The sequence below is a fragment of the Blennius ocellaris genome, assembly GCF_963422515.1.
Source record: "Blennius ocellaris genome assembly, chromosome: 10".
Taxonomy (NCBI): Eukaryota; Metazoa; Chordata; class Actinopteri; order Blenniiformes; family Blenniidae; genus Blennius; species Blennius ocellaris.
In genome coordinates this window covers 13922577-13938810 of record NC_137659.1, presented here as the reverse complement: position 1 = coordinate 13938810, position 16234 = coordinate 13922577, and the positions used below count along the sequence as shown (strand labels likewise).

Here is a 16234-nt window from a genome sequence, read left to right as displayed (position 1 = left end):
GAGTCCTCAAATCAAGACGAGTGTCACTTGTTTCAGTTGACTTTTTGACTTTTTGCAAGCTCAAAATATGTTTGGTAAGTTTTTTTTTGACTCTTTGCAGTGTGTGTGCTCGTACATGCGTGTAGAATGGAAACACGTGATGTGTGTGTGTGTGTGTGTATCGGGCCGTGTGCGCTCCTTCTAGGTCCGCTTCAAGCACACAGGGTTCATCCTCCAGCAGTGGCAGATGGTGTTGAAGAGTCGACAGCGGCAGGAGGCGCACGGGTCGCAGCACGGCAAGTGTGAGGCGCAGCTCTCCATCAGGCGGCTGCAGCGGCGAGCAGGAGCCAAGACGTTTGTCTTGTGTTTCTAAAACAATGTCAGCAGAGAGGAGAAGCCTTCACGCAAAAAGAAATGCACACGTCTGAGTCTTGGCGGTTTCATGCTGAAGTGTCCTTGTGCAAAACGTTGACAATGACGTTGTTTCATCCTACAGGGCAGCTCTGGAGGTGTGTCTTTGAACATAACTGATTGCCAAGGACACTTAAAGATAGATACAGATGTAGAAATGTGCATTTTTTTTTTTTTTACTGTCTCGATCACTTTCTTGAGTGTCATTTTTTAGACAGCATTGCAACCGATGTACACACCTGCTGTGCTCCACCTCCCTCAGATTAAAGGACGGGCAGACAATCTCAGCTCGGAGCTGCAGATCAGCAAAGTATATGCCAAATAATAATGGTACGGTCCAAACAATCCAAATGAATATTAAGAGTGTTCTGCATTTATCCCCTCTGCTTCACTGAGCGTAAATGTGCCACTTTCAGCATGATGCCCTCATGTGGAGTGTAACTGTTAACGCAAGCTGCAATAACTATGAAAGATTGTTTTGATGAGGTATTTGACAGCTGATTTGGATCGACTTCATTTCTTTCTGTTATAGTTTTGGAGCGCAGGAACCACATGACAATCAAACAACTGAATGGATACATGGCCTGGGGACTTACCGCTGCGTGATTCTGTGGAGGCGCAGACATTTTCTGCCTTGCAAACAGTCGTCTTGTCTTGGTTTGGCTCCAAGCTGGGATTGAAAATGACAGAAGCACATTCAATAAATAGTTCTCGATTTAACTGGTGTCTTGTAATGAGCTATGATTCACGCTACACTTTTTCTTTTTTGAAAAACAAAACAGTTTATGGTTGATTTTTGTGTGTGTGTGTGTGTGTGTGTGTGTGTGTGTGTGTGTGTGTGTGTGTGTGTGTGTGTGTGTGTGTGTGTGTGTGTGTGTGTGTGTGTGTGTGTGTGTGTGTGTGTGTGTGTGTGTGTGCGTGTGTGTGTGTGTGTAAGCATGTAGAAACTGGTTTTGTGGTTTTGTCTTAGTCCTTCTAAGTTTTCTGTTAGTAAATTTACATTTGTATAAATATTTACTGGATGTATTCTGCTTTTCATCTCATGTCAGGGTTTCAAATCCCAAGCCAAGTGAGCCAAACGTGAATAAACCAAGAATAGCAGACCGATCTAAAGATAAATAGATGGATGAATGAGGACTGTAAGGATAAATCAAGTTCAATTGCTGAGAGAAAAGGCTTCAGCATATCTGTTAATCTTGTTCTTGAAACCAGAACCCCTGCGTCATAATAATGCTCAAAATGAATTTAAGTTTATTAAAGATGCAAAGTGAAGGTTTCTCTCTGCGTGCAATCTAAACGCCAACATGGCTGATGGGATTTGCCTAAAAAAAAAAGAGAGAGAAAAAAAGAGATAAATATATTGAATACTGTAACACGGGTGTTGCTGAAATTTTCAGTGGGACACACCCAGAGAATAATCTAATAGCCACATAGACCACATAACAGATTGTCTTCTCCTTGTGATTTTCCCATGCAAACCATTTCAAGCAACCACAAATAGAATAGATTACGCCGATACCAAATTGCATAAAGAAACCCGTCCTGGAGAGACCACCCATGATGGTATGGTATTAACCTGCATACACACACACACACACACACACACACACACACACACACACACACACACACACACACACACACACACACACACACACACACACACACACACACACACACACACACACTCACACACACACACACACACACAAGTTCCCGGGCTACAGAGAACTCAGCGTTGTCAACCCGCTGATGGAAACATTTGGAACAGCAGAGTGAAAGTGACAGATGTAAAACAGGCGAGAAAACAAGGCTTCACGGGCTTGAATATTTTGCCGTCACTGCAGGCAGAGGCCTTGAGAGACTGGAATTACTCTGTCATCAGGTGGGCCAACTTTTATCTTCCTCTGACTAGAAACAAATGGGAGAACCCGAGCTCTGTCTTGGCTGAAAGGGGGACCAAAAACAAGTTTGTTGATGTTTTGGTTTTTCCGTAATTACTGGATTACGGTTTCATCTATTTTACAAAATCTGTATACTATTTTCTTCAGGATTCCATTGTCATAACGCCTTCCCTTTGTCAGGCATCAGTAAGGCCAGTTTGTAGGTAATCATCCAACATCCCTCTGCTGTGTAATTCTTCCTGGAAAAACAGTGAGTCAGTACCAGATATCCTTTGTCCTTGAAAATGACATTGTTGCGGCTTCCTTTATCCAACCCTTTTTTTTTTTTGTGACGCGCTGTGGAGGCTGTGGTGACAAGATACGCTGAGATTCTGATGCTTCTGGTGCATTTATTAAAACCACACAGAGTGGTGACAGCGCAGTACAGGTGGGTGAATGAATGGAGTGTGTAGCGTAGCTTAGCGGTGCGTAGAGTAGTTTAACGGTGTTGAGCGGTGTGTAGCGTAGCTTAGCGATCAGCAAAAATTGCGGCAACCCCCCAACCCTGACTCTCATCTGTGACAGGTGAGTGCCCACCTTTACACACACACACACACTTCCGCATGTAAACACGCCTACTCCCAAGTGAAACCCCGCCTCTCCAACACGCCCACACTCACAACACCGTCCTCCTATTCTTCATCCTACGTGTTTCCTACAGACATAACAGGGTTTTGTCAAACTGTTTTATCAAACATGGCGACTGTCAGTCTAGCCATGATAACGGCATAGTGGCATGCTTTTCATTGACCAAACGCACTCACTGTCACATCCCTGATAGATTACTGTGATGAACTCTTAACGAGGATCTCAAACTTCAGCCCATTCAGATAACTGCAGCACTTAATATAAAACAGAACAGACAAGCCGAGCATGAGAGCAGAGAAGAAAGTTGAGGCAGTACGTGGTTGTTGGTGCCAAACAGACAAACTACTTCAAAACCACTTATCCAGCAGGATTTTCACTCAAAACCACAGGAAAGGATGATCTCCAGTTCTTCTCAAATGACCAGTCGTTGCGACGCACAAGCGATGCAGTGGATCGTCGCTGCTCAAACAACATGTGGAACCTTAACGCGAATCATCCCGAACTGGTTTCTTTATCATGACGAAGAGTTCACAGGCTTCCGAGATCTCTTTCCAATTCCACACTTTAAAAAAAAAAGGGGGGGGAACAAAACATTTGCTTTGAGGAGGTGCAGTGGTGAAATCTGCAGCAGCTTTGTTTTGCTGCATAACTGGTTGTTGAATGTAATTTAGGAAATGCAGTTAGGATACATGTGGGTGCTTTTTCTTTACGTCTTTGCATGATTTAACATCCAACAGTTGCGTAATGTCTTTATTGTTTATCAGTTTTTGAAATATAAGCCTCCGGGATACATGCTTTATGGATCTCCTGAAAAAAAATAAAAAGCTTTTAACTTCTTTTTTAATCAGATTTTTATCATCCAGTCTACATTTGTATAGACGCTGTAACATTTGCTCGGCCTGCAAATGAAAAACAGACTCTTGGCTGAGCTAAATTTGTCGATGTGCACGTGCCTTGTTCGACAAATGAATGAATCAAGTCTAAATAAGACTCTATGAAAGTACTTGTCCCAATGACGGGAATAATCATTTTGAAAGCAATAGTGACGGTGGACGGTGGAGGGTGACAGCCTATTCAATGTAATTATGAAAACACCTGATTATTAAAGAGATTATTTAGTCACGTGCTTTAAATCGCAGCTGACTTGAAAACCATGTCACCTCCTGTTGATTGAGTTAAAGCCATCAACACTATGTGCAAACCTAGATTACTTGGTAAAGCTTAGAAATAGAACAGCTTGAGCTGAATATATTGGGTAGCTCATATAAATGTATATTGTTTCACCACCGTGATGATTCGTTTCACACGCTGGTCTCAAGTTTTTTTTCTTAACATGAGACATTGATCATCAGTGGTTTTGTTTCTAAAAGTCAACAGAAAATGTAAGTGAAACACAATAATTAGGATGTGTTTTTTGTTATGGTTTCTAATCATTCCACCGCGTCGTTTTCATCTCCCGACAAATGCACGTGAGGGCTTGTTGAGAAATACACACGTCCTCATAGGCTGGACACATTTCATGCCTCTTCTCTTGCCGATACGGACTTCCCTCATCCACACTTTGATATTTTCCCGTGAGATAAATCTTGAAATAGTGAATTTACTAAGGAACCCGCATCAATCTTGTCAACAGCTCCCGATGAAGCCGTCGCTCTCAAGTCAAGTCCATGTTGACGTCAGAGAGATTTCCTTACTTTATCTTTTTGATGAATAATGTTCCATATGTTTGCTGCCGTCACTGACACTGATGACAGAGCTTCAGATAAATTGTAACAGTGATGTCTACTGCATGTGTGCTTAGAGTTTGCACACACACAGACCACGTCAGCTGCAGAGGGAATATTACACCCACAAAGCCAGATATTTCAAATCATAAGCAGGTGGAGTGAATAACATCTGTTATCTTGTTACACCAGCACCTGTTAAGGGGTGAGACGCATTAGCCTTTGAGCCTACAGTCACTTCTTTAAATTATTGTGCTGGAAGCTGGAAAAACACTGCAATCTTGAAGCGTTTTAATGTGACGGCTAAATAACAGGGTTACCACCCATGAATGTGATGAGCTATGCGCCTCAGGGCTGCTCACACAAGTGCTATATGAGTGAAGTCCATTTACCATAACAGCTTGTGCGTGCAGGGTGTACCTGGGACTGTCAAAAGTGGTAACAGGCTTCAGGGAGCGGAGGCTTCCTAATGGGTGTGCGTGGACTCAACATTGGCCGATGTGGTCATGTCTCAGAGCAGAGGAAGAGGAGGTCTGCAGTTAAGCCATGAATGTTGGCGAAGATATGAGAACAAATAGTGTAATATAGTCTCTTGTGCTGTGACAGATTGGAGGCAGATCCCTGTGGCTGCACTAGCCCACTACAGAATGCACCGGCACACCACATGCCGGAGTGATAACTTGACAAACATCAGGGGCCAATAGGTTTTGTTCTTTCGCGTTGTTTCGACGCCAAGGTGCCGGGTCAAAAAATAACTAAATTATAATAATAATGTAAATGCCACTTTGACTCATCCTGTAGACGCACTGTCAAAACAGTGACCTTTCCTACCATAAGTCTCTTCTGCCCCGGGGGGAAAAAGATTTTTTTTCATCAATGATTTGAAGAGTTGCGAGAAACAAACAAAGTGCTGACATGGTCTCCACATCCTGCATCGGATATGTGAGATGTGCAGCAAAAACAAGTCTGATCCTCGGAGGCTCTAACTCACAACCAATGGGATTTAAAGGATCTTCTGCCAACATCCCCCTGCCTCATATTACAGGACATTTCAGATCACTTCACATTTCTTATGGCGTCTGTGCCTCAAGGTTCACGGTGTTACGCAGGTGGTTTTCATGTTGTAACTTATTGTAGATCAGTCCAACAACCAAGGTTATTCCCAGTGGTTGAAAAAGAAGGGAAGCAACAATGACTTCTATATTTCAGTTTCTGCAAGTTAACAAGTGTTTCACAATCTTCCTATTGGGACCCCAGTACTTTGAATATTTTCGATGCTCCAAAGCCACCATAACGCCGTTGATTTAAAGCTTCTGTGCAGCTTGATGTGTTTGTTTACATCAACAGCATATACAAAAAAAGCTCTATAAACTGGACTTTTTAAACTGGATACAAACCCTCTAACATACACAGACTTTGCAAGCTCGACTTGGAAACTTAAACTATTATGTTGAATTTTTAAACCACACCTGGACTCATCTTTCACGCTTTGTTTTAGTAAAAGAGACTCTTTTTCTACTGGATTTAAAATCTTGAACAAGAATGGAGTCTTTGACGTAAACTCACAAATATAAATAGGCTGTGTAAATTTACATAGTCGATGTACAAATTTATACTAATGCATTTTAGTGGAAAACAGCAAACCAAAATGTACTTTACCATATTACTCAGATTCAGGTTTTTTTTTAGTCATTTGTAGGACGAAAACTACATTGGAAAAAAAAAATGTGCAAGGAGCTCAAAGTGCACTGTCAACATTTAAAAAGACATTTCATGATTAAAAGAAAACAAAAAAACAACACCTCAGAATCATTAATAGGCATCTGATTTCTATTGTGATGAAGGTCGATAACAAGTTTACATATTTTTGATGTGTTCAAAAGCAAGTCGTTACTTACTTACTCCATTTAACGACATTTTCTACCTCCTCTTGATGATGGTTGTATCATCTGCATATTTAATTATCACATTACTTTCATGAGCTGCTACAAGGTCATGAGTATACAGCGGGAACAAGCAGGGGGATCAAAATACACCCCTGCGGGGAACCAGTGCTCACACTCACCTCATCAGAAATACATCCGTTGATTTTAACCCTTTGTGGTCGGCAAGTCAAATAATTAAAAATCCGTTTACAAGTGGCATCGTCAAGTCCAAGGTATTTGAGTTTGTGAATAAGATCTGTTCGAATCATTTACTTAAAAGCTGAACCGGAGCCTATGAATAGCATTTTAGCGTCTGACTTCCCATTGTCAAGATGCTTGTCGACAGAGTTCAAAGCAAAGGAAATAGTGTCCTCAACACTTCTGTTTTATCTGGAGGCGAATTGGAGCGGGTCCACGCAGACACAGGGATTCAATCTCTGATATAAGCCAGCACCAACCGCTCAAAGGTTTTTCATCAAGACAGACGTGAGGGCCACTGGCCGACCATCATTCAGACACGTCACAGGAGTCTTCTTGGGCACTGGAATTATAATTGATCTTTTAAAGCGAAGTGGGACAGTCCATTTCCTGAGTGACACGTTGAAAAGATCTGTCAGGGCAGCTGCAAGTGGCTCCGAGCACAGTTTGGTGGACACGGGGGAGGAATAGGGATCCGGACCAGGAGCTTTCCTGACTTTAGCCTTGGAGGGGACCCTCTGGACGACCTCCTCAAGGAGGGTAAAACCCTTCTGCTCATTACAGGCAGGAAAAGCAACAGACTCAACATTTACAATTTCAAAGCGACGATAAAACTAATTTAGTTCATTTGGTAGAAATGGGTCCAAATTTGTAATGGATCCTCCTTGAGGTTTGCAAGTGATGATGGAGTTTAACCCCTGCCACATGCGTCGTGGGTCTCCCTCCATGAAATGGCCATCTAGCTCGGCTCCAGAGGCTCGTTTCGCTGTTTTAATAGACCTTTCCATATAAGCTTATATTCTATATAAGCTGCAGTATTTCCAGATTTAAAAGAATCAGTCCGCTGTTGAATTCTCCTATTGACGTCTGCATTACACCACAGCTTTTGACCAGCGTGCCATTTTATTACCTTCTTTGGAACACAGCAGTCAAGCACAAAATTCAACGTACCCAGTGACTGTATCACAATACTCATCTAAATTTTAGGAATAGAATACAGACCAGTCTGTAGCATTAAAGCATCCTTGTTATTTCATTTCGCCCTGGATCGATAAGCAGACTTCACATTACTATAAAAATGATCCAGGATGTGTGCTCCCCTAGGATGGATGCTTAACAAGCTGATAGTAGTTTGGAAAAGCAGTTTTAAAATTGCATTTATTAAAATAGCCGCGGCGTCGGCATGGGAGGTTCCCAAATGTGTGTAAAATGTCTCTTAATTCACTCAAGGCAACAGAAGTGTCTGCCCGTGGGTGTATGTAAACACCTCACACAAACATCACGGGGGAGATTAAATAAAAGGGGCAGCATTTCACAATACTACATTCTAGGTTAGGGTTGCAAGTTTTGTGTACGACGGCACAATACGTGCACCAGAGTTCATTTACAAGAAAACACACGCCTCCTCGTTTTGATTTCTCCTGTGCGTTGCACAGCATGTAGGCATGCAACAAACAGGGAGTGCAATACATGTCAACATATATTGAAAAATTACAGATGAAGAGAATTTAGTGTAACATTCAGGGGTTTATTGTGAGCTTTTTTTTTTTTTGTTAATTTGATATCTTCAAACAAAGGTCACATTTTTTTAGCCTTAAATTATCCCCAATGTTCTTGTAACACATTTAATGATTTTATTTTTTTCATTTTCAAAATACTCTCTATGTAAGTGATGAAGGACATCTTCCAGTCTGTATTAAATTCAGCCCAACATGGGATGGTGGTTTTAAGGTAATCGGGGACTCAAGCAGTCTTTTATGAGGATTCATAACATGTCAAAACATGTCATTATTTCTTTCTTGAAATTATTACATGCAGAATACATACTTGTTTATGTGTTTATGTGTTAACACAATCTTATGATTCAGTAAAGTCTTCCACACCAATCCAGAATAAAACGCATGATTAGAAGTGTATGGCCAACAATTAATACATTTAGACATGAATACATTTTAAATTTTTTTATATATATTTTTTTTTTTCATCCCCAACAAAAAGGACCTCCACAAGTCTAATTGTAACAATTATATTAACCTGCAAAATTAATAGAATCAAATTTCAATTAAAGGCGTTTTTGGAATTATTATAGCTCACAGCCACACGGTTTGTTTCCGATTACAAACAGCAATATTTTTCAGAGAAAAGCGTGAGAAATTAAACAAATCCTTTCCATGTCCTCACCTGTGCCATTCTCACTTTTCCTCGCTTCTCTCTTCGTGTCCTCCGCCCAGGACAGTGGCAGCGCGAGCAGGGCGAAGCACAACAAGTGTGTACGGAGGATCTTCCTCATGATGATGATGATGATGATGATGATGATGATGATGATGATGATGATGATGAAGAAGATGACGATGATGAGATCTGTTTGATGAGAGAGGGGAAGGATGAGCCTCGTGATTGTCACAGCTCGAGGAGGGGGGGGAGAAGAAGAAGACGAGGAAGGCGTCACTTACTCGGTCCTGGGTTAAACAGTCGGTGCGCTCCTTCAGGTCCCTCCCTGGCTGTGAAGACGCGCCACTGGAGCCAAGGATGAACGACCCGCACATAAATGCGCCGCCCCCACGTGACGGGCTCGAGACACAACAGGAGACGGCACTTGGAAGATTAGGGGGCTGTAAAATTAAATTGAAAAAGTGGTGGACATATTTACTGCGTGGTGGGACCCAGGGAAAGACAACCGTGTCATTTTGTCACATTTTATTTGCACTCAAAACAACAACAACAACAACAACCCAACACTGAACATCAATAGGTTTGTGGGTTTTCCTAAATGCATTATTCAACTTTATCAGCTCTAAAGATTTGCCAGTATATTCATCAATAATGTCTGCGTCTGCACAGTAAATACCATTTTGAGTCAAATGTCCAAATGTATCCGTGTGAGATTTATTTGGCACCTAAATATGTGGAGCAGTGTCATAAACACACAAAACATGCACAGACTTATCCAAGCCAGACTAATGCATTGCCTTTTACTGCTGTTACACTTGGAAGCTTTTCTTTTTTTTTCTTTTTTTATTATTGTTATGGGGCGGAATGTCTGCTCTGTTTTGCAATTAATAACATTATTTGCTCAGTTCAAACAAGTGGATTATTGTTTTAACTGAATGCATTGTCGATTCAGGCAGCGATAAAACCTAAAATTGGTTAATGGATCGACCGGTTCAAAAGCACCGCAACAAATATGCTCTGTGTCCACATACAGACAAAGACGCTTTTCACCAAAATAACAAAGAAAACATGTCTGAATGACGAAGAGGCTCGTTTGTATTTGGGATTGTTTTGTTCCAAATTGGCCTAATTTGTCTCGAGTCTGAGCAGAAATGCAGAAAGCTCATTTGCAGATTACCAGAAAAACGTACGTCGAAGAATGAATGATTCTAAGAATGCTTTGCTCGATATTTCAGTTCATTTGTTGTTACTTCTTCCATCGTGTTTGTTCTCTGAGTCCCGTGAACAGAAACACGCTGTCCGAGGAAGACAGCACTGGTACCAGACACAGAGGAGGGAGTCACCTGCTGATGTGCAACTAAAACACTCACCCATCAGCCTTCCTTCACCTGCTTTTTCCAGCTTCGGGGTCGTGGGGGGTCTTGACAGGGATCCCTGTGGGTGACGGTCACACACACGCTGGACAGATCGTCTTTACATCACAGGACTGACACAGCAAGGCAACACACACGGGAAGATTCGGAGGGAATGAAGTAGCCAGTGCAAGTGGGCGCCTGGACATGCTTGAAAGTGTCTTAATTCAAAACTAACTATTCAGGAAACCTATGACTTGCCTCCCTTTGTACTTCCACTGAAGTCTGGTTTATGACCACTAATCTCCAAAGTCCATGCATGCTGTACTTTCCCCTTCTTGCTTGTTGCTGCGGTGTTGCCTGCATCTTGAGTAATAGTGCCATATTGTAGTCGTAAAAGCATTTTTCTATTGTTCCCTGAGACTGATCATCCTCGTTGCATTAATGGCAAAAGGAAAATGTACAGTATGGATTTATTGGTCTGACATATGTTGAATTTGACGCCACACAGTATAAGAACTGCTTTTGTTCAGATTACTTTTCTTGGCCAGTCTAAACTCTCTCCTACACACCTCTGGTTCTGCCATTGTTGGCACCATGTGCTCTCACCGAGGATGAATGGACATGCGAATGTCTCTGGTGAGGACGTGTTTGATACCGAAACAAAAACGTGGCCTCTTTTGATAAAGTGCTAATGAGCTGAGCACTCGTCAGTAATTCATTCAGCGGGACCGCGGGGTGAGTGGATATTGAATCTCTGAGAGGCTCGTCTGAGGAATCCTTTGTTAAAATCAATCAACCACAGCACAATCCCAAGAGTTGTAGATTATTGTGAACGCTTTGTTCCTTCTAGATTGAGTTTTTCTTTTTTTCTGTAAAGTTGATGAAAAAAGAGGTCACGTTGTGAATAATAACAACCCTCAGGTAAGAGATGGCATGTCCAGCACTGTAAAGATTATTTGTCAGGATTACATGGGAATGAACTCATAAAATGTGGAACTGCTGATGGGCAGAAAGAAAAAGCAATACTCATATTGAGTTTTGCTTAAAGCTGACCTTTTGTACATACCTTTAAAATTAGAAAACTAAACAGCATGGTCTGGCTCAATCAGCTTGATGCTGTGTGTAATCATACGCTCTTCCGGTCCCGTATGTATTTGAGCGCTAAAATAGGACATTTGCAATGCTTTGATATCCTGGAGATTTACGTTGATGGGCTGAATTGTAATTTGACATAACTTCATCTAATCTTCTCAAAATGACCAGATGGTGATTTTATGGGCTGAAGATACAATAACTGATTTTAACAGAGGAAACTTCTTTATGGTTCATAAAAGATCTCCTCTCAGTCGAAGCATTAACTGTGCCCAGCCAGCTGGAGTTTGGCACGGAGCCGTCTCATTCATGTTTTTGGTTATTTTTTAGTCAGACATAGAATGCTGGTTTATTTTTTTTGGCCTTTCAGAAGTTTTACTGTATCCCCAAAAAAATGGTAAATCTCTGCCTTGGATATATTTCCCTTTTACTGCTTTTATATCTGTACTTCTTGTAAATATATCTTGTAAACATGTTCAAATGAAATTGATTAACTATAGCGTTGTACTGTGAATCATGTGATTGCTCGAACACAAAAGCAAGTCGCTGCGCACGCACGCACACACACCAAAAGAAAAAAAAATGTATCAAAGGAACAAAATGTATTATTATTGAAATTTCTTCACGGATGAGAAGTTGTTAAGTTCAACCATCTGTCTCTGACTTCATCCTGGAGCAAAGAAAAAAAAGTCCAAGCATCATCTTAACGGAGTGAGTCTTCAATCAAAGCTCCTGCAGGAGTTCTGGCTGTGAAACTGAAAGATTATTAATGGTGCTTCCTGTCCCTCCGGGCTCTGCAGTGTTTTCTGTCATATTTCAACTTATTCCGACGGTCAGTTGTTCTCCCGCCTCTCATTTTCTCCCCCGAACAGCTCGACGAAAAGGTGTCTGTTCCTTTCAGACAACTCCTGTTGTTTTTGTTTGATCTCTGTTGTGATATAAGACGTTCATGTTCAGCATTAATACCTGATGGCATCCGCCTGGTTGTGACTCGTAATTTTCCTTGTCTTTGAATGTTTTCTTCTTCTTCTTCTTCTTCTTCTTCTTCTTCTTCTTCTTCTTCTTCTTCTTCTTCTTCTTCTTCTTCTTCTTCTTCTTCTTCTTCCTTTGAATGCTTCATTTGTGTCTTTTCCAGCACGCTCACTTCAGATCGATGTCTCCCTCAAACGCTGAGCCTCTGGCTCAGTTGGAAGTATTTCAATTTTTCAATCCCAAGATTGGTAGTTTCACTCCCTCATCTCCCCAGCCATGTGTCAAAGTGTCCTCAAGGCCAAGACGCTCGTGGTGTGGGAGCCGTCGCGGCGTCTGAAAATGGATGAAGTTGTTTCTCAAAGTGAAGTGATTCTGAATTCCACCTCTTGTTTGACGGATCGCTCTGTCCCCTCGCCGTGCTCATCTGGTAAACTGAATCACATCGTCCTTCAGGAAATCAACGCATTCTTTTCACCTTGCCCTGTACCGTCCATCCACAGTGGAGCTCTCTGTATGTTTTCCATCTTTCAGCAAGTCTGCAGTAACACTATGCAGTGAAACAGACTCCTGTTGTGACGTCTCAGTGGCTGAAAGGAGGTGAATGTTTATACCATCATTTGGTTCAACAGATATTTGAATCGAAAATATATTTTAATGGAGGCCTTTTGTAAATTTTTGACAAAAGAAAGTGTGCTACACCCATAATTTCAGTTATAAAGGCAGTGAAGTGGAAAAACATCAACTTAGAGAGTGTTGTTTTATAGGTTCTGTATTTATTACGTATCACACATTCAGTTCCTGGTGCTGATCAATGCTCATCCAAAAGACTAATAAAACATGACTGCTACTGAAAAGAAAAATATATCACAGACACAGCTTCAGCATTACATTCAGAATGAAATACAGTGTATGATGCACACATATCGTAAATCTCATTGATGCTAATGGAAATTTTCTTTGGTCATCTGGTGCTGGCCCGGTCAAAATTATTAATAAAAGCACCACAACGGACTGGTGTTTTCCCGTGATGAAGATACCTGGAATAGACTGAAAATAGCAGAATATTCCATCTCAAAAGAGGAACATCTCATTTTGATGCAGTGGCTTCAAATTAATATCTAACATTTGTTTGTTCTTGATTGGAGTTACGATTTCCATTACAGGACAATTCCTTTTTATGTTCATGTGCCAATTCATTTAAGCTGATCATGTTTTAACACATTTTGTTTGTGTTGTAATAGTCGTAGTAGTACTAGTAGTAGTTGTTGTTGTAGTTTTAATATCTCAGACGTATCGCAGATTTAAAAAAACAAACAAACATAGAATGCAGTTCTACACATGCAAGGAAAACCAATGAGAGAACCAAAGCAATATAACATTTCTATGCATTGCATTTTAACATATTCTCTTGTTGGGCCCTGGAGCAACTGGAAAGGTGACGCGGCCTCATATTATCCCCCAAATTCTTGAACAAATAGAGGGATGTCCAGATTGCTGCAATATTGGCAGCAGCAGAGTCAAATACTTTCTCGCAGCCTGTGTTTTCAATTGAGTATATTTGGAAATGATTTTTGTTTCAAGCTCGTGTATCAGGCACTCTCCTCCATCTCCACAGATATAACACCGTTGAAGTTGCACATGTTTAGTAGACACAGTAATGATATGACAAATGCTTCTGCTCCTGTGTTTGGGAACATGAGAAGCTCTGTGAATTCTGCAAGAAACTTTATTTCTTCAAACTTTAAAATTATTTGTCCCCCGGCTTACCTCTGGAGCAAGGTCAAGGTCCATTATTTCTATACGTTGCTTATTCTCTGTTATAAAAATGCCACTTTGGGGTAAAAATCCTGTTTTTCACTTTGCTTTGAGAAATTATCTCTGCCTTTGCTGATGAAAAACATTGACATGTACCTTTACATAGAAGAATTAAGAGGAAATATCAGCAGACGGTAAAAGATCTCGCAAAACGTTCAACTCACTTCCTCCGTTAACTTTAATATGGGTAAAAAGTACTAATAAAATCAATCATTTGGACAGAATGCAAAAAGAAAAGAAAAAAATATTACAGGAAAAGAAATTAAAATATTTGTCTGACAGGGGAAACAAGATTTGTGGCACGATATAGGAATCATAAGCAGGACGAGGTCGCTAATGTCGACCTGCTATAAATCTGTGTGTGTTGCTGGCCTACATCCAAACCTGATTGTCTGACAGGCTAGACTCACACATGATTTAAAAAAAAAAAAAAGAAGAAGATTTCACAACTATGCAAGCAAATAAAATGTCCATATTGGTATTCTCAGCCACCTCAGCGAAGCAGCTTACAAGGTTGAAATGTGGCTTAATTGTTGCCAAACTTCAATCCTGAAGTAGATTTATCCTTGGAACATGCCAAGTGAAACATCATCCAAAGATATTGGGACGTATCTCTTTGAAGTCGGCCGGGATTCAGAAGGGACTTCTAAAACAATGAGTACGTGCAAAGAAAAAAAACAAGATAATAATCATGCTTTACAAATCCCCCTAATAATACTGCTGGATGAGAGTGGGCTGGAAACATATTGGCAACAAGTGAATTTAATAAATTGCAAATTCATCTGAAAACATTTATGTGATCTGAATGAAAAAAAATGTAGACAAAAACACAGAGGTTGAGGATGTTGGATTTTCCCCGATTACATGGTCTGAAAAGAAGCCGTGTCCACATCAAGTTTTATTACTTCCATTCTTCAAACTGATACATTTTTATGGGGAATATTTCTTTAATGGAATTACTGTTACTAAAATGATGGCAGACACGAAGGATGCGGAGGGATCGCTTTCTAAAATGACGCCTTGATTGATTCCGAATATGAAAATATAACTAATATGTCTTCTATAGCACCTGGAGCTGTTGCTATGAAGAGAAGTTGAGACACAACTAGAATCAGAGACCCAGCAAAAGAAATGTGCTGGAAATAAGAAAAGCTGAAATCGCAGTGTTTTGGTCTTCGGAGCTGTTGATGTTTCTATCAACAACACAACAACGTATTCTATTTTGTAGTTCATCACACCTTTTGTCTCCTGATAAAGATGTGATTCAGTAAAGATGCAGCTCCAGGTGTCTGTGCTGCTGCTGCTGCGGCTGCTGCGGCTGCTGGTTTCATGTGCCTTGAAAAGATGCCCCACGGGCAGCGTGCCAAGTCGCGGCTCTGCTTTAAATGTCTCACGGACGATCGAGCTCCTCACTCAATCACAAAGAGTCGAGGCTTGCCACCCCTGCAGGGAAAAGTCATTTCAGCTGCTTGTGCACATGATCTCATTCTAACGATCGTGACCCAAAGGTCATTACCGGAGCCGAGGAGCGGCCAGTTAGCGGGGAGCTCTGCTCCTTCTTGGCCTCTACAGTCTGGTTCTGACACTGCATTACTTTGAATCCGTGCCCAGTCTCATGACCCCTCCTCCCATTACTCATGAGCAGAACCCCGAGACGCTCCTCCACCTGGGGGAGATTTACTGCCACCCCATCTGAACTGTTGCAGATTGAAATGTGCGTCACAGATCAGAAGCTCTTTTAACAAAACTTTACAGTCCAGCCATCTAAAGACTCCCAAGATTATTATCAGCAGTGCCATTAGTAGAATATGAGCTGCAAAGTATGCAGGGTCTTTATAGAGCGTACCCCGTGGATTCATCAGACCAGTTACCGCTGCTTGTGTTGTGTGTGCAAAGCTCGCATGGTCCTACTTCTAAGAATCAGCAAAGATTAAGTAATATATACTTTATATGCCCTGTGCCTCCATTTGGTTTCTCCTGTATTCAAAGTCTTGTTTACCTTGAATGTGTACCAATATAGGATTACCAGATGGTGGAGGCAATGAACTGAAGTTTCAAAT

At 41.2% G+C, this 16234-nt stretch overlaps 1 protein-coding gene across 1 annotated transcript; it reads right to left on the bottom strand.

Moving 5' to 3' along the window:
- Positions 1 to 180: 180 nt before the first annotated feature.
- Positions 181 to 9244, bottom strand: asip2b (agouti signaling protein, nonagouti homolog (mouse) 2b; the record flags this gene model as incomplete). The annotated part of the gene is made up of 4 exons (XM_080503130.1): positions 9222 to 9244; positions 8950 to 9129; positions 987 to 1060; positions 181 to 348 (listed from the first exon to the last, which is right to left on the bottom strand). Exons 2-4 carry the CDS (start codon positions 9056 to 9058, stop codon positions 181 to 183), a joined length of 351 nt encoding a protein of 116 aa, XP_080359256.1. The 5' UTR covers positions 9059 to 9129; positions 9222 to 9244.
- Between the last annotated feature and the right edge of the window lie 6990 nt (positions 9245 to 16234).